The 27953-nt window shown below is 37.4% G+C and overlaps 4 protein-coding genes and 1 long non-coding RNA gene across 9 annotated transcripts in view; 4 read left to right on the top strand and 1 right to left on the bottom strand.

Moving 5' to 3' along the window:
- Positions 1–27953, bottom strand: part of MED24 (mediator complex subunit 24) — a 98177-nt gene that overhangs the window by 749 nt on the left and 69475 nt on the right. For 3 of the 5 annotated variants that reach the window (XM_069127131.1, XM_069127134.1, XM_069127133.1), the window contains 6 exons: positions 2763–2914; positions 2564–2689; positions 1179–2495; positions 621–1069; positions 462–554; positions 82–372 (listed from right to left, as the gene is read on the bottom strand). In XM_069127131.1, coding sequence (XP_068983232.1) covers positions 82–372; positions 462–554; positions 621–1069; positions 1179–2495; positions 2564–2689; positions 2763–2891 — 2405 coding nt within the window. In that variant the 5' untranslated portion in view covers positions 2892–2914. Of the gene's footprint in view, positions 1–81; positions 373–461; positions 555–620; positions 1070–1178; positions 2496–2563; positions 2690–2762; positions 3011–3079; positions 3677–27953 lie in introns of those variants that run through there. The other 2 variants (XM_069127130.1, XM_069127129.1) reach the window with 2 other exon arrangements.
- LOC138186878 (uncharacterized) lies at positions 3525–3790 on the top strand. The gene is made up of 2 exons (XR_011175028.1): positions 3525–3660; positions 3742–3790. It is a non-coding gene; the product is annotated as an uncharacterized LOC138186878 (long non-coding RNA).
- LOC138186871 (uncharacterized) lies at positions 4637–19332 on the top strand. The gene is made up of 5 exons (XM_069127135.1): positions 4637–5263; positions 10335–10782; positions 12691–12962; positions 13443–13980; positions 16869–19332. The coding sequence occupies exons 1-5, from the start codon at positions 5144–5146 to the stop codon at positions 17279–17281; spliced, it is 1791 nt and encodes a 596-aa protein (XP_068983236.1). The 5' UTR covers positions 4637–5143; the 3' UTR covers positions 17282–19332.
- DNApol-alpha50 (DNA primase small subunit) lies at positions 19553–21484 on the top strand. Its single transcript, XM_069127136.1, has 7 exons — positions 19553–19793; positions 19912–20062; positions 20142–20317; positions 20378–20576; positions 20658–20868; positions 20941–21334; positions 21403–21484. The coding sequence occupies exons 1-7, from the start codon at positions 19697–19699 to the stop codon at positions 21420–21422; spliced, it is 1248 nt and encodes a 415-aa protein (XP_068983237.1). The 5' UTR covers positions 19553–19696; the 3' UTR covers positions 21423–21484.
- pio (zona pellucida domain-containing protein piopio) overlaps positions 23409–27953 on the top strand; it is a 72949-nt gene continuing 68404 nt past the window's right edge. Inside the window, exon 1 of the mRNA XM_069127141.1 lies at positions 23409–24265. The gene's annotated coding sequence lies outside the window, so the exon portion shown is untranslated. The remainder of the gene's footprint in view (positions 24266–27953) is intronic.

A 27953-nucleotide genomic window follows, 5' to 3' on the forward strand; every position in this document is an offset into this window, starting at 1 on the left:
TGTTTTAAATCAATAGAGTTATCGAGCTATAAACGAACTTATCAAAAATTGTTGTGAAAATTTAAGGTAAGTAAAACTTACTGTAAAGAGTTATATAAATATTGTGGAATGATATGGTTAATGAGATCTAAGGTACAGTTCTCGATGTCGAGATGAAAAATGGCGAACGCTAAATCTACTGCTTGGTCCAACTCCTCTTGATAACGATATTTCAACACTTCTTTCACGATATTCGTCACGAACCATAAGGAGCCACCAGTATTTAACAAAGATTCCAAAGATTGTGTCGCCTGGATATTTATCCATCCTCGCTGATTTATATTCCCCCACACAGTTTCTAATTGCTCCAATATAGGTTGCCTTGATATAATACTAACAAAAACGCACATGTAAAGATGTAACATAAAATAGAAAATATAAAAATAAAACCAACAGCAATTAAAGAAGCTTTAAGATGATACCTATGAGACATTGAAAGCACCTTCGTTTTCGATTGTGTAGGGGGATGAACATCATATTGCATTTTACGAATGATTTGTGACATCAAACTCGATCTAAAATATAAACTTTAATTTTAACAATCTTAAGTAACCGTAAAAATTTCTCATATCTGTACTAACCGCTCCTTAAGATTTTCCTGCATTTCATCTCCAGGAAGCGGAGTTAAGAAATGCTGTACCATGTTCAGAGGTTTCAAGAGTGCATCTTGGTGAGTAATACTCATATATGCACAAAGCCAAGCTGCTGCACAAACTGGTAAACAACAGGCAGTTGCACGCAAACCATCTAGAGCTCTTTTAACGTCACTAGCTCCAAGTACGTCGCTTTCCCACGCACAAAGAAGCTCTTTCACAGCCCCCATAGCCGATTGACACGCGATATGCCACTTTATATTACTAGATTTCAAATCCGTTTCTGGAGAATTGATTTGCGCTAACAATGCATCCACCCTTGCAGGGTCGATATTTTGTAACATTTTTTGGGGCGACTTTGGTTGGTTTCGTTCGGGCATACACTCACGTACCCACTGTTCAAAAAAGGAGTCTCCTTCTCCTTCCTCTAAAACAGCCTGGAAAAATATAATTCATTAATTTATGGTAAAGTGAGTAATAAAAGTGTGTAATATGTAGCGTAATATGTAAGTATAATATGTATATTATATAACAATCAAAGCTTACATCAGATCCATAAGTTTGCACTATAGAACACAACATAAGGAACGATATATCGAACAACATCGCTCTAGTTGCTGCTGTCTTTGGTGGAACAGGTTCACTTATTTGCTTGCTGCATTCATTGAACTTAATTAATTTGGTAACAAAAGTTTTCAATTTTCCTTCGACGGTAGCTACCGCTAGCATCAATTCGAAGCTCTTTCCAGTCAAAACTTGGTATAACATACTAAGTAGCGCCTCGTGAATTTTTGTATAATCTGCATTGAGGGTTTTCAAGATTCCAGATAAAGTTGGCTCAGCACGTACAATTACTTTAGGAATGGAGGGTGTGGACGTGGATGATTCTAATTTCTGTAACGTCGCGGTAACGCCTTCCCTTCTGCCACTTAATTGTTTCGTTAGCTTTTCTGTAACTAAGTTGACTTTCTGCAGGGCATTTAACAAACACTCTATGCTGTTACAAGAACATGCAGTGTCCACTATGTCGAGAAGCGGAGTAAATTGGAGTAGTAATTCGAAGGCGTCTAAAATATCTTGTGAATATTCCAATTTATCGTCTCCATTCGTGTGCGCCACGTGTAATTCCTTCAAAATAAGGGGCACTTTTAGAAAAGTGAAAGCGCCCCATTGCGATTCTTTAAACGTGCTAGTAACATTGTGCAGACACATTAAACACGCACGAATTATCTCACAATACAGTCTCGCGTTTGTATAATTTTTAAGTCTTTGGACCATAAGCATTTGATTAACGAATACGGATGTCTCTGTACTAGGGTTTAGCAACACCTGCACTGCAAACAAAGGTTGCAGGCAATGAGTTATAGATTCCATTTGTGACATTTCAGGAGATAGTGTTACACAGTCAACTTCCAAATTGCACAATTTTTTTAGAGATTCCTCTATAGGAACAGAAGACTTGAGACTACTAGTTTTTAACAGTGCTTCAATCTCTTGACACTTCTTTACAACCTCTATGTACAAATCTTTGTCATCATACTTGGCTAAATACATCATAGCACAAAGGAAATCAGAGCTAAGCATCTGCTTCAATATACTGGCAGGTTTGTCCATCAATTCTGTTGGTTGTGGCGTCAATGGATTGTTTTGTGGCATTTTTGTTAAAGTATGCAAATAACACTGTAACAACCAATGTACTATGGATAATACTGCAGCAGCCAAAAGGTCCTCCTCTGGTTTACCACGGCACGTTATTCCTACTTGAATAGACTCTAAAAATTCTAGAAGGCTTAAGATACAATGGGGCTTGTGAAAGGCATCGTATTTACTTATTCGTTGTAACACAGCCGCGTAGGAGACCAACTGAAAATTTATACATGTAAATATTATTTTAAAAAGATAATAGCAAAATATTGATAAATGATATATACCTGAGAACTTAAAGAATGTTTCAAATACGAAAGTACTAATTGATTTGGTCCAAGTCCTACTAGTGCCTGCTGTAATATACAGTCTGCTAAATTATATACATCTCCGCTAACACCTCTTGGTAAAATCTAAAAATGATGAAACAAAGTATTTCTGTGACGTATATATAATAAGTATTTAAGTAATTAACAGACTGCTTACAGTTTTGATATTAATACCCCATTGTAAATCACTCCAACGTTCCCTCCATGCACGTAGCAACAGAGCTTTCAAACTACTAGTCTTGCTAGTTACTTTAGTCTCCATGGCTGATGTTAGGAGGTTACACATAATTCCTCCTATTTAAACATCATCTGCAACGTTATTAGTTGTCTCTGTTGTCACAAAAATTACTTTTCATTCATTAAAATAGATGTATACAAAATTATCTCAATGACTGAATGTATAACCTCAAAAACATAAAAACGTAAAGTAATTTTTACTCAAGTAAGAGTAACTATCTAAATCATTTTACTTACTTCATTTCAAAAAATTTAATTTATTAATAAACTACCACAACTGACATATTTTCAATCCATTTTCAGACTGCGATCCTCGTACGGCGTCCATGATCAGCGCCATATTGTGTAGTTGTTAGAAATTACTCAGACGTGATTCAGCTCACATCAAAATAATCGATATATTTATATACTTTCATATATTTTTGTAAATGTCAAACTATCTAGTATCAATAGACAACTTATTAAATTCACTTAATAAAATTTTCCGTCTCTTGCAATAAAAAATACTTATGAGACATACTATCGTTTGAGTATATCCCCTAACGTGAACATCCCCCCCCTCACTTTTCGACTCATTTAAAATTGACAAATCTGTAAAGATCATTAACTACAATACACAGTTATGTTTTACAATAATTACAAACATTAGGTTACACATACAAGTATTATTTGTCAGGATTTAAATCTCTGGGAGAATGGGAGTTTGTACAAGAAGAGCACTGGCATTTGATCCATTTTATGCATGGAAAGGATGGAATTTTGTAAACGTGATAGGACTTCTTATAGCAATTGGACTATTCTATTATGCTTACATTCACGTACGTGTATATTTCATAAGAAATATTTAAAAAGATATTAAACACTGAGTAGTAACTTTTTTATTATATAATATTTTACAGAGATCCTAATCCTAATAATGACGTGATTCTACGTATACCTGATATTTTTTACAACAAAAACACCTAAAACTGGTGATAAGACATTATTCGCTTATGGCAAAGAGATGCTTTTTACTTTAAATATTCCACTATCTGTACTTTCTAAACCCGATACTTCCAAGTAATAACAAACAACGTATAAAATAGAAATAAGATCAGAAGATTTGATTCTTCAGATTGAAACTTGGATTTCAATAATTATTCAGGAAAATCCTTAAAATATTTTTTACAGACACCTGTCTATACAAAGAGAAGTAAAACAATTATTTTCACTTCTTTTGTCTACTATAAGCGAAAGTAATTTTCGATGACCATTCTCTAATTCTAATAGATGACTTAACAATCTGCATGAAATGCGTCACGCATTTTCAGATAGTTAAATCGACCAGTCTGATGCAACATCAAAGACAACAGTATTATTGCTTCCACTTTTGTCAATTTTTTGACATTATTGTATAAGTACACGATCAACGTCCTGTTCTCAAGAAACAAATGTCTTACTTCCTTAAGTTCATTTACCTGAAGATGATATAGACAATAATAAATTTTAAGGTAAACATAAAAAGTGTTTGTGACATCATTACTTTTAAATTCATGGGGTTGACCAATAAATATGACAAATATTTTCCTCCTCGTTTAACTTCCATTCACAAACATTCTAAACACTGAAGAGACTGTATTTTTAGGTCTGTAAACACGATCTTCGAACAAATTTCAAATTTCTCTCATCAAAGTGTAATTTTCAACGTTCGAAACGCGAGTGAACGCCGGTACTGCGGATCTTGTCTCCACCTATCGCCTGTCGCCAGTGAGAAGCTTCGTAACCAATCGCGTAGTAGTGAAGTTATAGGCCTTACGTGACGCACTTAATGCCACGCTGGCAGTTCAATTGACAATACCCGGCCGTGGATCGAGCATCTGCGGTATCTTCGAACAAAATAAACAATTCCTTGCGGTGCAAGTGTACAGGAGCTGGCGTAAGATCATACGAATTGCTCGGCATGCTCCAAGGAGCGTCGTGAGTGATCTAAGTGAAGCAAATGTTTGAGTGAAGGAGAGCAACCAGCTTTGAAAAACCGGTCTCTCTCGCTCTCTGGCTGCAGCACGAGCCTCAGGGTGGGGCGAGGAGGCCAAACGTCCGTCTGTCTGTGACGAGTGACAGACTCTTTTACTCCGTTAGTCGACTGGTGCACTTTATCGTGTTCGAGTGTAACCTCGGTGCAGTGCACAAACGGTGTTTTTCATGGGAACGTAGTGGTTGCGGTGCATTCTGTGCAATAAATACATACAGACACATACATACGTATACACGCAAGGTGTACGATATCTTTGTGCCGTATAGTAATCGACAAGCGTTGTCGAGATGTCGTCGACGGATGCCACCCTGATGGATTTCCTCTTCCCGCGGGAAGACGCGTTTTTAAAAGTCGACGTTAAGGACGAGCCTTTCATAGATCAGAGCTACAGCGACGACGCCATCGCGGTAAGTCTCCGATGCATGATTTTATCTCATTTTCATCATTTGGCTAGGTTTTTTCCTTAGAAGCCCGCTCGCTTTCAAACGGGTTCTTCTTTCGCTCGAAGGAAACCAGTTTCCTTTTACACGCGATCGTAACCACGATCGTAGGAATTCTTCGAAGGGATTTCAACGAACTGTATCTTCGGAGTATTTTTCGCGGAATGATCATACAGAGATAATCGTTCATCGGCAGAAAAGACAAGTTGTATTATATGACTGGCTTATTAACATCGCCTTTCCCTGTTTCTGGAATAGTTTATTCCACTCTATAATAGTTAAATACTCTGTAAATAGTTCTTTATGTAATGAAAACCTTAAATCACGGAAATGGATACATCTCGTGGATTAGTTTCTGAAGGAAAATCCAAGATGTTTAATCACTAACTAGGGAAGTTGAACTCTGGCGCGGCTGGTTATCGAGAATGCTAATACGTAGAATAATTCCCAAGGCTAGCGAAACCTTTTCAAACATCGACTCATGTTTTACGCAATGCTATCGGTGAATATTCAAAATATCGAGAAACCGGCACGCGCAACTGTTCACGTTTTGTTGTACAAACAGATGGGAGTATATTAAACAATAAACTTCTTAAACACAATTTGTCTAGCGACAACTTAATCTTTCCATACTCTTTTTCGGCGAAATGCCAAAAAATGTGTTTACCATGAATACCGTTGTGCGAGAGGAGAAAAACTTGGACACGCTCGAAAAGCAATGGTATGCACGCTTCACCGCGATTTGTGCCACTTTCATCGCGTCTTCAATTCGCCGTTCAACTAACGAGACTACGGACTAACTATCCTTTGCTTTCATTACATTCAATTATGCTCAACTAGCCACTAAGCGATCCGTACAGAGAGTTCAACCTCAAAGGACGACAATTCATATAATGGCACGAATGTTTACGGTAGCTGATGTAAGTTACGAACACGATTAACCAATAACTCCCGTTATTCGAGCGTTGTACACGTTCATTCCTGTTAACATATGGAGTACGCGACCCACGTGTCAACATGCACACGCACCTGTCGCAAGATAATTCCGGATCATCATTCTTCATCGTTTCCACTTAATGATAATTGTACTTAAAATACGTATATGGAGATAGTATGTAACAATTAGAAGGGTTATTAAAGCACATGTAATCAGCGATCGAGTGATTTACCATATAAAAGAATCAAGATAACAATTCATTATTGGCTTTCCTTATTTGTTTCTTCTCTGAAGCTTTTCTAAGCTGGAAAGTTACTCGATCTACAAATATAAAACACGTTTTTTCTGTTTTCATCGATTAATGAGAGAACGTACGTACTTGTCGTTATTACATAACCACGAAACTTTTTGTAACATATGGTATAGCCTGATGCACGTGCTGCTGCAGCAGCCGCCATATTGAAATGTCTGATACCTTCTCGATATTTAATTATGCATTCTATTTCTGCTTTACAACTCGATATAAAAACGATATTTCCTTGTGTACACAATGATTATTACGTATGATAGATCAATTAATTCAGATGAACTTATAGAATATTTAACGTTAATTCCTTCTTTAACTGCGAGTATTTACGCAAATAGCCCGTATTATGTTTCGAACTAATTTATAACGTTGCTAGAGACACAAATAAGTACTAAGTATCTTTATGCATTGAATCGGAACGAGAATGGGAACCTACTCGTCATGGCCAGCGACCTTCGAACGAAGAGTACCGTTACCTTACGGGACTTCTTGTGAATAGTCTAAAAAATTCTGGCTCCTTAATTTCGAAGGAAACAAAGAGACAGGAGCCACTTGCGGTATGCACAAGTGTTTCTACATTTGCGTAATTGGTTCACGTAATAACCTTACCAATTTGTGAATAAGAAGTAGTTTGTATAAACGTAAGAAAACATTTCTCGATTTTCTTCGGCTTTCGTTTAATTTTTATCTTTGTTTTTTTTTTTTTTTTTTTATTTGGGATATAAAATCGAGATCTGCTAAATGTGAACAGACAGGAAGACGTCCCAGGGAAATTCAGATAAACAGAGGAACCTTTTGCGTTAGCTCACGCTTTATTTTTAAATTCTTTCAGAATGTATCACAAGATATATCCAGTATCACATACATTGTATAATATGTAGATTTTGTATGAAAATAATTTTGTATGACAATAAAAATCCTATCAATAAAAACATGTTAAGCAGTTTTTCATATAAAATGTAGTTGGTGTACGACGACGCAGAATCAGAGAAGTTTCCCTTTTCTAAAGTCCCGTTTCCCTTTCTATTTCCTTTTTAGTTACGATTCTAAAAGTTCACCAGCGGAATTCTAAAATTCAAGCGCACCAGTGTTCCACGCTACTTGACTATATTTACCATTCCTCATATGCTACTAGAAAACTAGGTTAGCCGGCATTGGCCAAACGCTTGATTCGCGCGACAAGCGCCACGCGAACGGCCACTTTTCAAGCTTCGCTAAACCGATTAAGCTAACTTTCATCCAGACATCTAACAATAAGTGGAGCACGCATTAACAAAGTCTGTTATTTCCATGCTGAACGAGAACTTTAAGGTTCGACGCAGATGAACGATACAACGTCGTGATTTCGCATGAGTAACGCTGTGCGAGATTCAATAGCTTTATACTTTCCGTAGTACATCGATAGGCTGTGAACTTTTACACATTTAGAGGAAATTTTAAAATGTACAAAATGCACATGGTTTGCAAAAATATACAAAATATCCAAAGCATAGTCTCTCTGTAATATTTAATGAACGAAGCAATTTTCTCCCGTTTCTTTAACACGTTGATTACCACACGAATTTTACAGATTTTGCCCTGGGAGCCTGGGAAGATTGAAACATACTGCACGAAAATTTTTCATTTTTGCGAAATATTATATCGTATTTGCGTATTTTATCCTGGTAGTGTTACGTAGATTATTCGCGTTGTTGAACATTCGTTAGCCCATGGAATCTTATCTTAGTCATTCTAAAAACTGTAGTAACATCGGCCATCGATCATCATCGATGACAAATAGCATTCTAGGAATTGAACACTGTTAATTGCACCTGTAGAATTTCTGACATGGACCACGTTTTTATACGATTTTGTACGACAGAGTTGTACGATTCGGTGCATTTACATTTCTAATGCAATGCACATCGAGTATACGGGGATCGCGCGATGCGACATCGCTATGATGTCACTTCGCTGGTATATGCCGGATCTTATACCTCTAACGATGCAATAGACACCATCTATTCCGCTATTGAGAACATAAGGCTCTATGTAGATTATTAGAGACGTGAATTGCTGCGATTTTACACGATCCACATCGTGCAGTTTCTATACTCGTGTGCACTGCGCCGTCGACAGACTGCGGATTTTCACACATTCGCAGGAAATTTGAAGGTGCAACATTGCACAGAATGCGCATAATACGAAAAGATATATACAGGGTGGTTGGTAACTGGTGGTACAAGCGGAAAGGGGGTGATTCTACGCGAAAAAAGAAGTCGAAAATATAGAATAACAATTTTTCGTTTGAGGCTTTGTTTTCGAGAAAATCGACTTTGAATTTTCGCTCGGTACGCGTGCACTTTATCACGTCTCGTTATAACGGATCTCACTGTAGATCGTTGTCTCGATTGACGTTATTTTTTTAATTTTTTTTTTTAATTTTTTTAAAAATCTACAGTGAAATCCGTTATAACGAGACGTGATAAAGTGTAGGCGTACCGAGCGAAAATTCAAAGTCGATTTTCTCGAAAACAAAGCCTCAAACGAAAAATTGTTATTCTATATTTTCGACTTCTTTTTTCGTGTAGAATCACCTCCTTTCCGCTTGTATCAACCATCCTGTAGAATATTCAAGGTATGGTTTTATAATACTTGGTAGATACAGCGGCTTTCTACTGATGTTCTACTTTTTCGATTATATTCTCAAGAATATGAATTTGGTTGAAATTCTGCGGTTTAATCATTAACGTTGCAATACACACGAATGTGTCATTCAACTCTTTGAAATACGAAGACTGGTGCAATCCAGCGATACGGAATGCAATTCCACTATGGAATTCGATTACTATGAACTATAGTCATGTGTGTCACACAGCTAAAAAGTTAAATTTGCTGAATTGTAATGCGTCACCATGGCGAAACTGCAGTGAATTTGTAGTATATGGCTCGCTTACATCAAGCTTAAGAGCCGCCTCTGATCGTTTTATCGTGGGCAGATCCATCGGATCAATAATCTGATCTAAATGGAACGCCATAGGCGTACAGACGAGTGCAGCTGCGATGCAACAAAGTAAAAGTACCATTAAAAACAAACTGAATGCATTCTCGGTTCTCTGCATGCAACATCAAATAAACTTTCGACATTGAAAAACAAATGAAGGAGATTGACCTCAATAAGTTATACTGTGCATATTATACGTACTTATATTTTATAACATATGATATATAATATATCTGATGTATATCATGTATATGAATATGATGTATAAAATCGTACTTTATGCGGTATATTGAAATAAAAGTATATGTGTATTTTGCATCATAATTCCTCTTCCTCGTTCCACCAGTTTGAAGCAGTCATTAATATTTTCAGCTTCTTCTACTTACAAATAAAATAGCACGAGTCGCTACTTTGTTCTACTACACATTCTACGACACATGACGCAGCTGCGGATCATAAGACACGATACAATGTATGGTCTTGCCTCTCTTAAATACTTCGAATATAAGAACTATGTATTTCAAATAAGAAAGAAAACATGCTTCGCTTATTTTACAAGATTTCACATAGTAAAAAACCAGGATAATAATTCAACCATGTATCTATAAAGTCCGAAAAGTATTTCCCTTGCAGCGATAATTACAACAAAGAGAATCGCATTTTATCGATAGAAAGCCTTCAGCAGACATCCTGAGTATTCGGCACTCACAAACTGTGTAACTAATTTACAATCTCGCCTATATTACAGCTCGAACTTACGCGTCAAACGCATCAAAATAATTTCCATTCTGTTCTCCGTTTGCTTTTCAAGGCGGAAGAATGGCCAACCAACCCGGACGACTTCCTGGACTCCATTTTCAAGCTGGAGGATAATCAGTTCAATCTGATCGACAATGATCTGGACGCGATCCCGTCTTCATCGTCGGACAGCGGACTTTCAAGTGCATTGAGTCTCTCTTGCGAGCAACAACTAAGCCCGCTTCTACCAATCGAGGAGGATCAACTGGAGATCAGCAACTCTGAAATGAGTAGTCCACAGGATGTCATGGATTTCGATTCTTTGGGCAGCCCTATTCAATCGATGGCCAGCGTGGACAGTCCTGTTAGGTCGGTGGTTAGTTCTAACATTGGATCACCTGCCACGGATGTCGCCGAGGAAATGGACGTGGAACACACCCTCGTGGCTGTAGTGAACCCGACAAACACCTTGGCGGATGCTAACACGACCATTGTGACGGAGCAACCGGTTCTCGATTTAGGTAAGAATAACATGAAATTGTTTTTAAGTCTGAGATATATTCAACATTGGTTAAAGGATAATACATTTGCAGCCTGAGAAAACACACTGTGCTTCCATACTAGTACGATTACATGGGGTACATAATGATATAATTGTATAAAATAATATTAACAAACAGCACACATCGTGCACTGACTCATCATGCGTGAGTTAAACGTGACCAAAACCAGAAATCCTGTATCTGTTTTATATGAACAATAGGAATACATTTTTTAATGAAAAAAATTATAAATAAATAAAAGAGAAATGCTGGTATTGTTCGCGCATAGGAGGTACATAATTTCTGATTTTGGACATGCTTACCTCATGGATGAGTCAGTGGATGTCGAGTTCTATATGTCGGAGATGAAAGGACATCGGAGTCTTCCCTTTGGAACATCCTTTTGGAAAATCCCTTAACACCGTAATCTAGATTCTATTATAGGCGTAATTAAACAATTGTCGTCATTCGATCCGATTGTATTTGTTCGAGATTAGTGATAATGAGCTTGGGCTCGAGGCGACAACCAGTCGCCGAACGTAGCCGCGGTCACGGGATGGACGCTTTGTCTAACAAAGATATGGAGTAATTCTATAGCTCTCCTTAAAAGAAATATTTGTGACGGCACGCGACAGTAAACATTCCAACGGTTTCTGTCCCGTGGCTCGCCACACGCAGACCCTATTCTTCGAGTAAGATGATTGCCAGATGTCGATGCGTCTCCGCAGTACATGTTCGGCTAGCCTGAGGGCCCGTTATAAATCTTAAGATTTAGTTGGCTAAAGTCCTTCAGACAGACAAACAATCTTCGTCCCAGCTACGAGAAGCTAGGAGAAGATAGGAACGAACGGCGTCTCCCACTAGCAACTTTCCCTCGAGGGCGGCTAGCATCTTTTTCTAACCACCGATATGGAGATTGATCAATTAGCAGCAACGCCAATTTCCCTCACCTTCTGAACGAAGGCTATCCTCGACGAATCCAAGGATCTCGTGTCCTTAGACACACCCCATCATAGTTTTCCTCTGCAGCATCATCGCGACGGAAAGTCATTCTCTCGTGAGGTCGTATTAGCGAGTTATTTAGCGTCTGCACGCTCGGTGGATATTCCACGTTTTAACAAGAAGTCCGAGTTATATTTTGTGAGCATGTTCATCCATCATCCCGTTGACCGCGGATTCGTTGTTGAACCTAGGATCATTGTCATTAGTTTCTCGAGTATCTAATTACCACGGTTACTTGTCAAATCCTATAATAATCGCATTTGCACTAGTCAATGTCTTCTCTATTGCATAACGACACTGTGTAATCCAAACGAAGATTCGTTTCACGCCCCTAACTCTAAATTCCAACCTTCTCCGACATATATATGGATCAAGGGAACGTGCATGTATTTAAAATAAATCGTCGACCTTAAGATTAATGCAAGATAAGATGAAAATTGTTTGCAATGGAAAAAGGGAAGAAAATTGTATGAATGTACGAATACGGATCCAGAGCACCTGATACGTCATGCAACTATCTGGCAGAAGTTTGCAAACTCTTAAATCAAAATATCTCGAAAACAGTGAGCTCTGTTAGGATTTTGTAACATTGGATACGTACTACTACGCCTGTGCTGTCGCAAACGCGATTTTCTCTCGTTCTCAGCATGAAAACACATTTTCTCTTCTTGCTCATCCATTTGTGAAAGCTAAAGTTCAACAGATTCGAAACTGGCGCATGATTTGAACAGATGTTTGGGCGGTTATCGGAATATGTATTTGAAGTTGACAAACTCGATGAGATAGTGGCTCTAAAAATACCTGATAACGTTCTCTTTCTAAGTGAAATAAGGTCACGTTGAAAATAACGACAAATATAGCGAGAAATAAAACCCTTCGTTTCAGAAAAAGCGCCGAAGCAACAACAAATTCACGTCGCATCTGCAGAAAGTAACACGATAAACGTCCGTAATATCACGTGCAATGGGAAACGGAATATTAGACAATTGATACGCGTCACGCCAATGGGTTCTGGTAATCCAAGATCGATTCTATTGCCGGTGAGCCTGAAAGACATGAAGGAAGTACGAACTATCAAGATCATCAATGCTTCGCAAGCTAGGAATCTCAAAGGATTCAAGATCAACCAAGCTAATATCATTAACAAACCAGTTCAGGTATCTAACTTGAATCGTGGATAAAACTCGTCTACGTTCTAATTATAACTTTAGATTATAGATCGTTATAAATTTTTTTCTTGAGAGAAATAAAAACAAAACCTTGATCGACTTATAATTGATAGAATCTGAATAGAACTTTTATAAACTTTCACTCTCAGACTTCAATTGCGTAATTATAGATAACTACATGAGAAGAATACAGGGGAAGAACACGATAAATTACATTTATCATCCTTTACAGAGAATCAGTTTTAAAAGCCAGCACGTCGTCGATTAATCTCATACTATAAAAATTATCCAATTTGATTTTGCATCTAAACATATATTCGTCCATCTTCTTCGTAGCTGTAAAAATACTACTTATTATAATATTAAAATATCCTTTTAATAGCTATATCACTGATCACTATAAAACTTTATCAACCTGAACCTGTGATTTTCATATGTTTACATTTCCTTTTTCTGCCTGATCTGCAGATGAACATCAAACAAGAAGATTCGAGCAGCGAGAAGGGTTGCAATTCGAGCGACGAGATCTCGGAGTCGGATTCTCCGTACCCGAGGCTAAAACTGAACGCCGAGGAGAAGCGTCTGCTCCAAAAAGAAGGAATCACGCTGCCTACTCATTATCCGCTGACGAAGCACGAGGAGCGCGAGCTCAAGAGGATCAGACGTAAGATTCGCAACAAGATCTCTGCGCAGGACTCGCGAAAGAGGAAAAAGGAGTACGTGGACGGATTGGAGGATCGTGTGAAGCAGTGCACCGAGGAGAACATGACGCTTTTGAAACGCATTAAGGCTCTACAGTCGCAGAATCAGAGCCTGGCCGGGCAACTAAAGAGGCTGCAGGCTCTGTTGCAAAAAGGCAACAAGAGCGCCCAGCCTGCCACTTGTCTGATGGTCTTGTTGCTCTCGTTGGCTCTCGTCGCTGTGCCGAATCTACGGCCACACTCCAATTCCAACAACGAACTCGCACAAGAGCAGGAACAGCCAGAGAAAATGCCGCCGCTAGCGGGTAAGTTTCGTATATTTCTTTCATCTATGACTAACGAAGAGTCGCATCGTGTCATGATTCATACGAATTTGAAAGAATAGTTTTTGTTATGGAATTGACCCTGTTGCACGATGGACAAATTAAACGATTTGCATGGACAAATTTATTGAACGTTTTCATGAATTTTTGTATACTATATCTTTATTTTACTTGTATATTGAACATTTTAATAAATGGAGCAGATATTTAATAACGAAAATATTGTGTAAAAAATACCCTAATATTTGAGCAATTCCTAGTAATTAATCGTGTCGATGATATTTTGTTATAGCTACTTGTACCAAGTTTGTTTAGATATTTGAAGGATTTGAGGGCTTTCAAATCACTTTAGGAACATTTTCAAGATTTCTATTACTTTTACTCCGTCCATGAGAAAAATTCATAAAATTAGCCGCTCTCTTAAATTTAGCTCTCTCGAATAGAACGATCCAATACTTTGAAAGAATCTTCAACGAAAAATCAATCGTGATTATTTTTTTTTAATACCTACCGTACATGTCAATATATTTATTTTGATTCCAAGATCTCACAAAATAATAACTGATCGAGTGCTTGGATATCATATAGATTAGAAAATTTCATGGATCTTGCGTTTTATCGTTTCTACGCGCACGAGCTACCAGCTTTTATATCAAAAATAAACGTGAATGGTACCAGCATATTTGTTCGACCTTTTCGAACCGTTATATTAGCGGTTACACACAGATTGAATGGATTTGATAGCACGGGCCAGCTTGGAGAACATTGAACTCCATGAGATCGTGAAAGGCACAACCCTCTTAAATATTTGATTTTTTCCTCGGCGTTGCTTTCACGTGCTGCATCAGGTTTGTTGCATCTTGGCCTCGTACGGTCGACTGGCTTCTTACCGGCGTGGAAAACGAAACGGCGAAGAAGAAGCTCATTCTCTTTTCTCTTCTTCCACATTCTATATTCTCGTGGCAATATCACGCTGTTTCAATGACGTCGAAAAGTTCCTTCGAGAATAAAATCATTTCGTTCGATTTATCTGAAAGTAGATTTGCAAATTTGTTTTCCAAAGAAGTTTTTTATGTCTGTTTTAACAATGCCCTTGGCCAATGTTGCGAGCAAGGATCATGACGAGCAAGCATTAATAAACGACTGACATTAATTTAAACAACGTACTTATCATAAATGATATTAATACCGATTCCTATTAATTATTGACAATTCGAACACGTAGAAGAAAGACGAAACGGCAAGCATGTATGAGCAAGAACTCATTATCATGAGATACGATTAAGTAACCCCAGATAATTGAATCGTGTTAGGTGAATATATTTTACGTAATATCTAGTTTGTAATTCTGATATCTGTTCGAAGCGTAAAGAACATCTAAACAATTTTTTAATGTTACTGTGTTCTCTTTTAATTCTTCTTTTAAATCGTTCATTTACTTGTCGATATTATTTGATTCGAATAATTCTCTGAATAATTTCATTTTTAGGGCGCGTTGCTGTATCATCGTATGCTAGAACAGCAGAATACACTTGAAGTTACACCTCGAAAACATAGCGAGACGATATATTATTGTTATCAGCGGTATTTCAGATTACGAAACGAATTTACTCAATATCCTTCGCTCTACGGCACACTGAAGCTATCGAGCTGATAAATGTTCGTTCGATGATCTCGAGTCATCAAGTTGACGCGTAAATTACTCTTGTTCTTATTCTTCTGAACAATTCGACATTTTTTCGCTCAACACTGTCTTACGCGATTAAAATTTTACAATACTGTTATTAGTCTTAAAATTTGATTATCACTTGGATTTTTGTAAAAGCTTCCCAAGTTAGAATATTATTGACTTGTTGCTAAAATTGTAAAAATTATGCGATAGAAATCTACAATCTACAACTTGCAACCTCGTAAATCACTTGTATTATTACTTATTAAATTATCATCTAAGGAAGTATATAAAATCTTGATCAGCTCACGAGTGAGTTTTTATCAGAAATTTACGATAAATCCTGATAAAGTGACAAACACGATGATTTCGAAATCAATTGGTATGGTATCGATATTAACTGCGGAATGGTGAAACCAGAGCAGGAAATCGAGAAGTTGCTCAGCTACTTTCTAAACGAGGACGGGAAAGCTCGGATCCTTTCTCGATGCCTGAACTGGCCGATCTTTCTCATTGAACTGTAATCTTCTTTTAACTACTTTCCCAACACGGCCGTTCACTCTATTGTTTTCGCTTCACATCGCATTATCTCGATTGTATCTTGGGTGTTACCTGAGATTGTGTCATTTTTTCCTGTCAGATAAATTATAAAGTTCGAATAAACGAAATTCTTCTTTACCTGACTTTCGCCCGCGATTCATTGGCGTAGTAACTCTTGATTTTTTACTCAGTATAACGAGAACCTTACGATGTCATTGACCTTCGTTAAAATTCAGAGACCAGTACCTTAGGACCGTTCGCTCCTACGTGAAGTGACTCGTAACCAGTTGCTCGCTTTGATTACGAAACCAGACACAGACCGAGTTGTCTAATCATCATATTGAGGATGCAATGTTCATGGTTAACCGCGTCACAAGTTTTTATTTACGATACTTTGCGCGAATGATAATGGCAATCTTATAAATACGATACTTGTAGTTTGAAGACAAGTATATAGAAAATGCCAAACGTAGAATCGCGAAATTTTGGAAATTCTACTCGATCTATTTCACGATATTTTTACTAAAATCTATCATCCTTATTTCCACACGATCAGTATCTAATTTCACAGCTCTATTTTTATAATATTCGTTATTATAAAATTTCTAATCCCAAAGCTCTATTTCTATAATACTTATATTCGAACTAACATTTGTTTCAGGTCGTTCTCGAACGTTACTGTACACGAAACAGTTGATGGACGAGGAACTGCAGCAATATAGCGAGGAGTTGCTGCAGGAGGTCGAGGGCCTTCTGGATCACGATTACAGCCCGACGATTCAGCCACCCCTCTACAAACGTCCTCGCATGGATACGGAACCACCGCCGAAATGCGTCTCGTCTTCCGATCACATCGGAGGGACGCTCTGCGGAAAACAGGATGTCACGATAAAACCGAACAGGAAGTACATTGAACCTCCGTTGGACGACGTTTGGCCCCCACCGAATCCAGGTGGGCAGAAGAACGCCAAGGTGGTGGACAAGCTCGAGATGTTGACCAACGAGCTGAAGATTAACATCTCTGATTCGGAAGGCACGAGAACGGTTCTTGTAAAGGTGCCTCAGGAACAGTAGGAGGAGAGACAGTCTCGCTACACTATATTTTTCTATCATTTTTGTCGTGACCCTTTGCGATCCGATCTATATTTGATATGGTACTTCCTGGAGATCTTAGAAGAAAGAGTCAGAGACCATGAAAAGAATGGACCACCGAAAATTCTTTGTGCGTTATTCGAAACAATTAAAGGATTTATGAACGACTGACACGTTAAAAACTCTTATGTCTTTAATAATAATAGGAGGCTAACGATGAATGAAGCTGTGAATGAACATTTCTATTTATTACCAATGATTATTGAAACTCTCGCAGGATCCTCAAAATTATTTTGAACCGTACATTCATTGCCTTCTAGTTAGCCGTATCAAACTCTAGCAAATGAGAAGTCGTGAAGGGCTCGATACAGATCAGAGTGATCTCCTCCCAATGAGAGATGTATGTAAAGAAGAATAGAGAATTCGAGAGCTTGTTTCATACTTTTTAATTGTTTTCCTGCGTGAATATTTTCTATGGGTTAATAAGGATCCGATCGACCAGCATGACTGGGGTAGTCAGCCGGTATTTTTTAATAGTCACACGGTTAGGAAAATTTAATTCGCGAGTCCATAGTTTTACGTTTTAAGGGTAGTTTTTCGAATTATTCTTCTATATTTTCCTCCTGTCCTCGCGTGTCTTTGATGTTGAGTCATCGAAGTCTCACCTGTAATACAACTATGCTTTTTACTCATTGATATCTCGTGTGAAGATCATCATAAACTTCACTAATTGGATTTATTCTCATCCATCATTTCGCCAGTTACAGTCAACTGCACACCGTCATCCATCGTTTTTAGGTGATTTTTCAAGAGTTTTTATCGATTGAATGATATTTAAGATTTATCTATTTATAAGCAGAATCTATTATAAGAGTTTTACAGTTATTATTCATGTTGCCGATAGTAAGAGAGAAAGAGAGAGAAGTTTGTAAATAGTGATTATATTAATCGACGAAACGACACAAAAGATATATTATTATTATTATTATTATTAAATATATATTATAAAAGATATATATTGTAGCTTTAACTTCACAAGATATGATTTATAACTTCGTATTACTGTACGCAAAAGATGCTATTTACGGAAATATAGTAGATAAATTGTAAGTAACTCGTTGAGATAAACAATTTGTTTGTAATATTATACATATAAGTACACATAAAAAGGGTGTAGCATGTATATTTCGATCCTATAAAGCGTGATAGATACGATTATTTGAAGAATAAGCTTCACCGTACACTTCTTGAGGGCTGGGGTATCGCAGTTAATAATTAATTTAATATTATATTATATGAGATGTTTACGAAATGCAAACCAGAGGTGCACTTGCTACGCGAACTGCAAATGGAACGTATTTAAATACGAAAACTGTGTGTTATCGACACCAGATCAGAAGACTGTATCATAAGTTTAATCGTATCCCGATATATATATATAAATATATATCTTATTCTTTCTTCAAACTCTACGCATATTCTCCTCGTCCCGTTAAAAAAAGAAAAGGATTAAATCCTCACGTTTCTTAATTAAGTTATTCATCTTTATTTTATACGCGAAGCGACGTGCATATGAAATATAGATACGCAGTGAATTGTACATAATAAATATACGAGAGTAACATTCGTTTCATACTTCGTACTTACATTAATTTTCTCTTTCTCTCCGATGAAATTGCTGGAAGAATGCAAGTATACACGTCGAACAATCAACGATGACATTCGAGAGGCAAATTCAGGCTTTTTCCTTCGTGATGTGGCGAGATTTCACGTAACTTAAAAATTCTGTCGTTCTTCCAAAGAATTGTAATTGCATACACATATAGGATGATAATCATCGACATCGATACCGAAGCACCGACCACGATTTTTATTTAGATAAGTTCAACGATACATTCCTACCAGTAATGTTCATTCAAAAATAGAACGATTCTATTTTTGCACGTATGTAAAAGGGTTAAAGGTATTACACTTTAAATTTCATTCAATATACGTGTAATGACATTAGAAAATAAAATGTTACATTCAGAACACTATTCTTCTTTATTTTCTTTCCCACCTCCCCAAAAAGTTTTTAAATATAAAAATCCTTTTCAGACTATCTTTATAAATTAATCTTTTCGAAAATAATTCGTATAAAGTATTCGCGTTAATTTTTTGAAAATTTATGGTAAGAAGGAAAGATTAAAAATTCGCGCCATTTCATATATAGTTTATGGCCATCAGAGCGTCACGTCCAATACGATATGTAGGAAGTATGGTCTTTAAAGTATCTATTTTATGGCACTTTTTCCCGCCACAACCTATATCAAGTGAGATGTTTCAAAACTTAAAGAAATCTGTGACAGTTTAAGAAAATTTCTACTCGCCAAGTTTTTAACATAATTGTCAAGCAAAATGGAAGACGTAGCGAACTTGGCTGATCTCTTGCCTACTTATTATACAAGATTATTTCCCTTTCACGATTATTATCGTTGGCTCAGCTATGGAAATGGTATTCTAATTATGTTAATGTTTCTGATATGTACTAACAATAATTTCTTGATTTCTACTATTGTTAATCTGAATTAGTTTCAATCCATATCATTACTGAAATAATTATATCGTTACAGTGAATATATTTACCCACAGAGAATTCTCATTCACTCTCCAAGGTGATATCTATCTTCGTTTCCAATCGTTTAAAAGTGCAAAGGAGTTGGAGTATGAGATTAAAAGACTTCTTCCCATTAAGATTGATATAGGCGCGGTATACAACCTCAGGTATCAATGACAAAGTCAATATATGTTTAATCATTATTAAATTACTTTTTCTTATTTTACTCTTACTTTTTCTCCTTAGTCCAAAGGATCAACGCAAGGGAACAAATTTTCATCCTGTTGAAAGAGAACTGGTTTTTGACATAGATATGACTGACTATGATGATGTAAGAACATGTTGCAGCGGTGCAGATATCTGCTATAAATGCTGGAAGTTTATGGCATTGGCTTGTAAAATTTTAGACAGTGCTTTGAGATGTAAGTATAATTATTAGGCTATTAAAAATATGTGTATGTTATCTATGCATCGAATTTCAGTGGATTTTGGATACAAACACATATTGTGGGTATTTTCTGGCAGAAGAGGTATCCATTGCTGGGTATGCGATCCTAGTGCACGTAGCCTGACTGCAACAGAACGTGGTGCAGTAGCAGAGTATTTGCAAATTGTAGAAGGTGGTGAATATATGAAGAAGAAAGTGAATTTACCTGGTGATAGAATACACCACTCCATCAAGTATGTTATTATTATATGAATTACATCCAACTTCAATTTCTTTTATATCATCATTTAAAATAAAATTTTGTATAATATTAGACGTGCACTGGAAATGATAGAAGCTGTTTTTGTTCCATTCTGTATAGAAGAACAAAATATATTAGGAACAGACGAAGGAATGGAAAAATTTCTGCAGATAATTTCCGATGATGAAGATAGACAAGAACTAAAAGCATTTTTTGGGCAATGTAGTTCCAGCAAGGACAGATGGGACTCATTTGTGAAATATGTTAAGAACAAGAAGACCACGGTATTTTATAATACTTATAAAACTCTAACAGGAATAGGTAGAAATAATTTGATATCGAACGTGTAATTTTAGGGAGATAAAAAATGGTATCAATATCGTCATTTGATAGAAGAAGTAATGCTACAGTATGCTTATCCGAGATTAGATATAGCTGTCAGCAAAGGATTGAACCATCTTTTGAAATCTCCTTTTTGCGTTCACCCAAAAACTGGCAAAATTTGTATCCCATTCACCGTAAATGCAGTGGACAAATTCCAGCTAGACAAAGTTCCAACGCTTGCAACGTTGATCGAAGAAATAAACGAATTCGATGTGAAAGATAAGACTGAACAAGAAACGTACGACTTGAACGCGAAGAGAATAAAAGATTACAAGAAAACTAGTATTAATAAGTCATTACATATCTTTCAAGAATTTCTATGGAATCTAGAAAATGAAAGAAAAGTGCAGAGGCTCCAGCAAAACGGTAAATATTCTTTTATGCTTAATATATAATCATATTTATATGTACATTTGCAAATTTTTATTTTTCAGACGTGAAGATGGAATTTTAATTAGAATGTATTTGTATTTTTTTAAATAAGTTTATAAATAAAGTTTAAGAATAGTAATATGATTTTCATGGTTTGATTCAATCATCGCGTCGACCATTAAAAACATTAAAAAATCATTAAAACAAAAATAATAGTTTGTAAGTACAAAATTCATTCAAACTGTTCGTAGCGCTTAGCTCGATATTGCTCTTCAAGGAATAATTTCTATATAACAATATCAATTATCCAAATCATTCCACAGGAAAGAGGTATGCATTGCCATTACGACTCGAGTTAAAACGTTCGTGAACTACAATCGTCACACTCGCGGAATACGTGCACATTTTTTAATCTCGAATTCGAATAACATACAAATAGTTTTTAATGCCAAATCAGTAAAATATAACTATTTGGATATAAAACAAAAAAGAAAGAATGCCTACAAGTGTAGTTTGCATAATAATCGGACATAGGTATGGAAGGAAGCACAGATATGTACATATGTAGGTACATGTCATTCCTTAGTCTACGCTGAATCGATAACATTGAAAATGACGTTAAAATGGTAAGAGGATTCTAGAGCCTTCAAGTTCGAAACACTACTAAACCTGCATTGGGCGATGAGTTTATTCTGTATTCTCTTCTTTTATTGCATATAAAATATAATTCCTATATTCATCGTTGCATCTTTTAATGTGTGTTTGTAAAATGTAAAAACAGCACGAAATGTTTTAGGGAAAGGTTCGATAAAGTAATCTGAAATTTTCTAGAAATTTTCAAACTATTCAAATTATCAAAATATTATCTCACTATTATGTTTTATTAATACGTTTCTATTCACAAACCCTTACTATAAGTATTCATCGTTTTATTATAATTAACAAATGTGAAATTTAATGCAATTTGAATTGAATTAGAAGTTAAAAATTTATTTTGAGTACCAAGATAAAAGAAAACGAATTAAAATCAATGATTGAAGTATACTTAATGATAATTCTTAGAATAATTGAAATATATCGCTATTTCTTTAAAAAGTTAACATGCATTACAAAAGCATTGGATTTACATAAATTTGATTAGGATTCACAATTATGTTTTAGGTATAGAACGCCGATGAGCGATGTTACATGTAGTTTGAATGTAGAAAAGTTGCAAAATTCCTCTACACCCCTGAGAGAAGCAGTGGTACAGCATCTAACCCGGGCGATGATGTAAGCACAGTCTATCCTTCTCATCTCTACACGCTCGGACATTTTCTTTCTTTCATTTCAACTTCTTCTACCCCTACTTCGAAAGTACCTTATAGCCAGTTATAGTTGGCGAATATTCGTCATGATAAAAATATTCTGGCCCTGTATATTTTCAAAGCTCAAAGAAACTTTTTAAAAATAGAGAAAAACGTCAAAGCTTGTTCCATTCAAATTTTCTACCTTATACACTTCCAGACTTGAAATCCTCAAGTTTGAGTAAAAGAAAGAAATACTATAGAGGTAGCATGGAATATGTTTAAACCCTAGAAATAAAATTGTAAGTGAATAACTGATACGTAACGTCCAAAAATACCAAACTTTAATTCACAGAGCGATCCATCGTTCAGGGATCCAGAGACAAAGACAAACGCTTCGGTGTCGCGCCCTATCGGTCGATCGTTCAAATATTCCGTAGATATTGCAAGTCCTTTTTCTTCGTCATGCCAACGTTCATTCCCTCGTATCTCTCTTCAATCCTTTCTTCCACACACACACACACACACAGGACAACATCGCGTCAAATATTCCTCTTCATTTTCATTATTTAATCGAATCGTGTTATTTCCTTCCTTTAAGACTCAAGAGTTCCTCGAAACTTATTCATTTTATCGTTGTTTTTTTCCCACCACGAATGAAACTTTCTGTCTCTGTTCGTTCACTTTGAAGTGGCGTTCGTTGCTTCTCTTCGTGGCTCTCCCTCTCTCACCTCAGCACGGTTCCCTGTTTGAGCTGTGTGAGGGGAACACAGAGGTAACAGGGACCGTGAGGACGAAGAGCAGTGCAGTCTCGAGCCTCGCGTCGATCGCAGAGGATTTGTCTGTTGCTCGACTCTCTTCATGCTCGACTGCTTCTTTCCAGAGCAACGAACCGCCGGTAGGTGTGTGGTGCAGTGCCGATAATTTAAACACATGAAAAGAATTTCTGCCAGAGTATGGGAACATTCTCGGGGGAGGTCGATCTATCGCGGGGAACAACAGCGTGCAATCGATGATAATAAAACGAACAGAAAGCCTAAAGAACTCAGTCAATTTGAAAATCCCATTCGACGAAGAATATTCGCGAGGGCATCTAACTCTGCTTTGGCATAAAAGTTACGCGAATCAGAGTATCATTGGCGAAGATAGGGTTGAAGTTGACGATACGGGAGCGCGATAACGATCGACTCTCCCCTGACTAGATAGAACGAATCGTCGAGACTCGGAGTCTCGTAAATGAGCGAGAAGAATCGTCATCGAGGGATCAGTCACGATTTGGGGATGTCGACGTGCGCGAGGTGGACTTTATGGCCGGCGAGAACGCGTTTTCGACGCTCTCCGACGAGTCTCGTGTGCTACCGGAAGTGTTGATGATGAACGAGCCGGATCCACGAGGCAGATCGAACTGGTGATTTCGACGAACTTCGGTGCTCCTTGAAAAGTGATTTCCGCCATCCTGCTCTTCGTGACATTTCGTTTCTTTTATTCCGATTTCGTCTGCGTTCGATTCGTTGTTTCGTAAGAACAGTGAAAAAGATTCGTCGTCGTTCCCTTTTTTTCCCAAGAAGACAGAAACGACTGGATATCGCGACATCGCTGATAATTGGATATTTTGGGAGACAGACCGGTGATCCGACAGGTGAGATATTTTAATAAATATCTATTCAACGTTCACGATACGTATCTATTCACGTATTCAACGTTCCACGCGAGTTAAATTAATATACAGGGTGGTTGGTAACTGGTGGTACAAGCGGAAAGGGTTGATCCTACGCGAAAAAAGAAGTCGAAAATATAGAATAAAAATTTAAAAATTTAAAAATTTAAAAATTTAAAAATTTAAAAATTTAAAAATTTAAAAAATTAAAAAAATAACGTCATTCGAGACAACGATCTACAGTGAGATCCGTTATAACGAGACGTGATAAAGTGCAGGCGTACCGAGCGCAAATTCAAAGTCGATTTTCTCGAAAACAAAGCCTCAAACGAAAAATTTTTATTCTATATTTTTGACTTCTTTTCTCGCGTAGAATCACCCCCTTTCCGCTTGTACCACCAGTTACCAACCACCCTGTATATGTAGCCGTATCGTAAGCTCTTCTTTTATTCTGTGCTATTCAATATCGGCAGTTTTCTCGATATCTTGATAATTAATGCTTGAGGGATAGTTTCCAGCGTTGTAAAATAAAAATATCAGTCCAAGTGATTAATGGAGTGGAAGCATAGGGAAACGTACATATATCGGTACTAATCGTGAAAATAAATGGTTCATCGTTTACTCGATTCGTTAACTGGATTCATTTAATGGATTTATTATGTCAGATGTATCTAATAACATGGAGATGCAAAGATAAAGTCCTGTTAAACGTCTCTTCGAGTTTTACGTTTTTAATCGTGGTGACACCAAGATGGCGCAATATCTCGTTGCGTGGAGAGACTACGAAGACCACGTTGGCGGATATTCAAGGGCGCAGAAGCCGTCTAGAACGAGTTCTCGTTGAAATTACCGTCAGGACGATAGAAAAATAACGAGACTAAAATTCCCTGGTTACGTCACCAACAACGCGTTCTTTGTGGATTCGCGTTTTAAGTTGTTCTCCATTCTCAAGGTCGTCGAAAGCGAGCACGCACGTTTCACAATGATTTCGTCGAACGTTTATTTGTCATTTATCTCTTTCGTCCTATTTCCCTCGCGATAAATCAATTCCCGTAACTTTGATTTTTCCATATCAAAAAAAAAAGTTTCAAAATCCTCGCCACGTTTAACTGCCCGATACATATCGTATCAAAGTTTATTTCACCCCCCGTGGAATAGCGTTACGAAAGGGTGAAAAATTCAGAACTTAAAATATAAATACGCGTTTCTTTATCGGCAGGATTTCTTGGATTTCCGGTATCACACACCGAGAACACGTACGTTCAATTTTTCATAGGAATCAAAGGCCAATGACTACGCTGACCGTGCACGCTAACGCTGTGAAAGGTATATTATTTAATTCGTAGAAAAAAGCGGACAATCTGAACCTAGCCTGAAATTAGTTTGGTTCTCAAGCGTCTTAAATATCCTAATCGTCGCAGTTCGTTGCCTACGAGGCACAACGTTTCAAAAATCTACATCCGGCTGGTAGTCGGTGGTTCTGGTATTTCGTTGAAAACGCAGTCTCGTGTACAATCGCGATTTCGAGTTCGACGCCTAATATCGTTTCGGAATAACCGAGCGAGTGTGGGTACATTTGAAAAAAATGGATAGCTAGAGGGGTGTAACGCGAGAGCGGCTGACAGCTGTGCGAACAGCGTGGAAGCAACCGTTTCCTTTCCCGAGCACGTTGCGGAGACACGCATGGAAAATGGAGGGGCACACAGCCAACGGCTGAATGGGTATAACGTGGACTTCATAGTCGGTTTAATGAAACGGCGTTATGCAACGCAACTACGCGAAAACGAGTACAAGGCTCGGGACGCTTGTTCATCCTCGTAGGTGGCACTGGTGACCAAATATGCAGGCGCCAAGGATCGTCTACGCTCACGCACTGAACGATTTTCATCCAGCATCTCGATAACCCACACGTATTAATTATATCGACCGCGACCGATACGCAGAAAAAACCCGATTGACTCGAATTATCGATCTAAAAATATTTGTACAAGTTGGAGCAAAAGGTAGAAGTATTAAAAAGTTGTGGTAGGTTGAACTTTTTAAGAATAGGGTACGTAGGACTAGTTGTTTAATGTTAGCCTCGTTTGAATTGCTAATGATAGTGGATCTTAACCCGTTGATAGGAAAAGACGAGTCATGTAGTCATTTGGATTCCTTCTTTACTTATTTTCAGTCTTTTATCGTGTCGTATCACTTCCGTTACAAATAGACTATGTTTGTATCAGCGAAGATTAAAATAGAATTAGTATGGCACTCGTTTGTCTTCATCGACTTTTCATCTTACGATCGATAGGAGATTCTGGTTAACAAACGATGCGATTGACAGGTTAAAGAGAGACTTGACAACGATTCGATCATTTAATTACGTAGAAAATAAACTCGCTATCTATTTATTTAACGCCAAGTTATATGTCGTTTCTGCAGAAAGTTTTCCAATCGTACGTCATTCCTGCAAGCGGTTTTCAAGCTCGTCTCTTTTGTGAAAAATCGTCTTCCGGATTATTGCATAGAGCGCTGTTCATATGACTATTGTTTTACTTGTAAATCTTGGGCTTTCGTAACAGTGCGAGCGCATACGTACTGTGACTATATCGGCCTTATGCGAGACAAGTCACCGGTGACTTCAACGCCCGGTATGTCATGACGTGGGATCTGCTTCGACAGCCGTACACTCTTTTTGCTATGCTCGCGATAAAATTAAATAAAATTCTCTATCTTTTGTCTTATCTATTCCCATTATGTGTACTAGATAAAACACTTTATAATTTCATTAGCGATATATCACATCGATAAAATGTGAAAGCAATCAGAAAATGAAAATCCACATATACAGATAATTGCAGACATATACAGGGTGGTTGGAAAAAAGAAGTCGAAAATATAGAATAAAAATTTAAAAAATTAAAAAAATAACGTCAATCGAGACAACGATCTACAGTGAGATCCGTTATAACGAGACGTGATAAAGTGCAGGCGTACCGAGCGCAAATTCAAAGTCGATTTTCTCGAAAACAAAGCCTCAAACGAAAAATTTGTATTCTATATTTTCGACTTCTTTTTTCGCGTACAATCATCCCCTTTCCGCTTGTACCACCAGTTACCAACCACCCTGTATATCTATCAATAAGAGTACGATATAGTAATAAATATTACAATTACAATTACATGTCGATATACAACGGACTGTTTAATTATCTTTGTGATCTCTGGGAAGTACAATCTCCCGTAATTTCTGTATAAATATTCACATCTGTTTGAAACTTTACCGATCTAACGTCGATAGTCAGTTCTCGTTACGCTGCTAATGAAATTTCGTAGAAAAGCGTGTACAAGTGGCGGATTACTTTCGCGTTACTGTTCCTCGCGATTCTGTTTGTCGGTAACGGATTTTTCAAACGCGACCAACGAAAAGGTTGGAAGAAACGAATTTCCACGTGACGAAGAGAAAGTGAAAGGTAGAGTATGTTACGGCCCTGGGTTCCCAAGTGCATCAAATCGCGAGGCACGAGCCTGACTTTCCTGGCCGCGACGAGAAAAGGTGGAAAGAAGGTGGCAGAACCTCGCGGGATGTCGATCGACCAGCCTCGTAAAATCGCGCGGTTCGTGTCGTCGCGACGTCGCGTCATGTTCAATCGAAAACCATAAAGGGGTCGTGGTGCAGTGAAAATGG

The sequence above is a fragment of the Bombus flavifrons genome, chromosome 14 (genome assembly GCF_040668555.2).
Source record: "Bombus flavifrons isolate JBK064 chromosome 14, iyBomFlav1_principal, whole genome shotgun sequence".
Classification (NCBI taxonomy): domain Eukaryota; kingdom Metazoa; phylum Arthropoda; class Insecta; order Hymenoptera; family Apidae; genus Bombus; species Bombus flavifrons.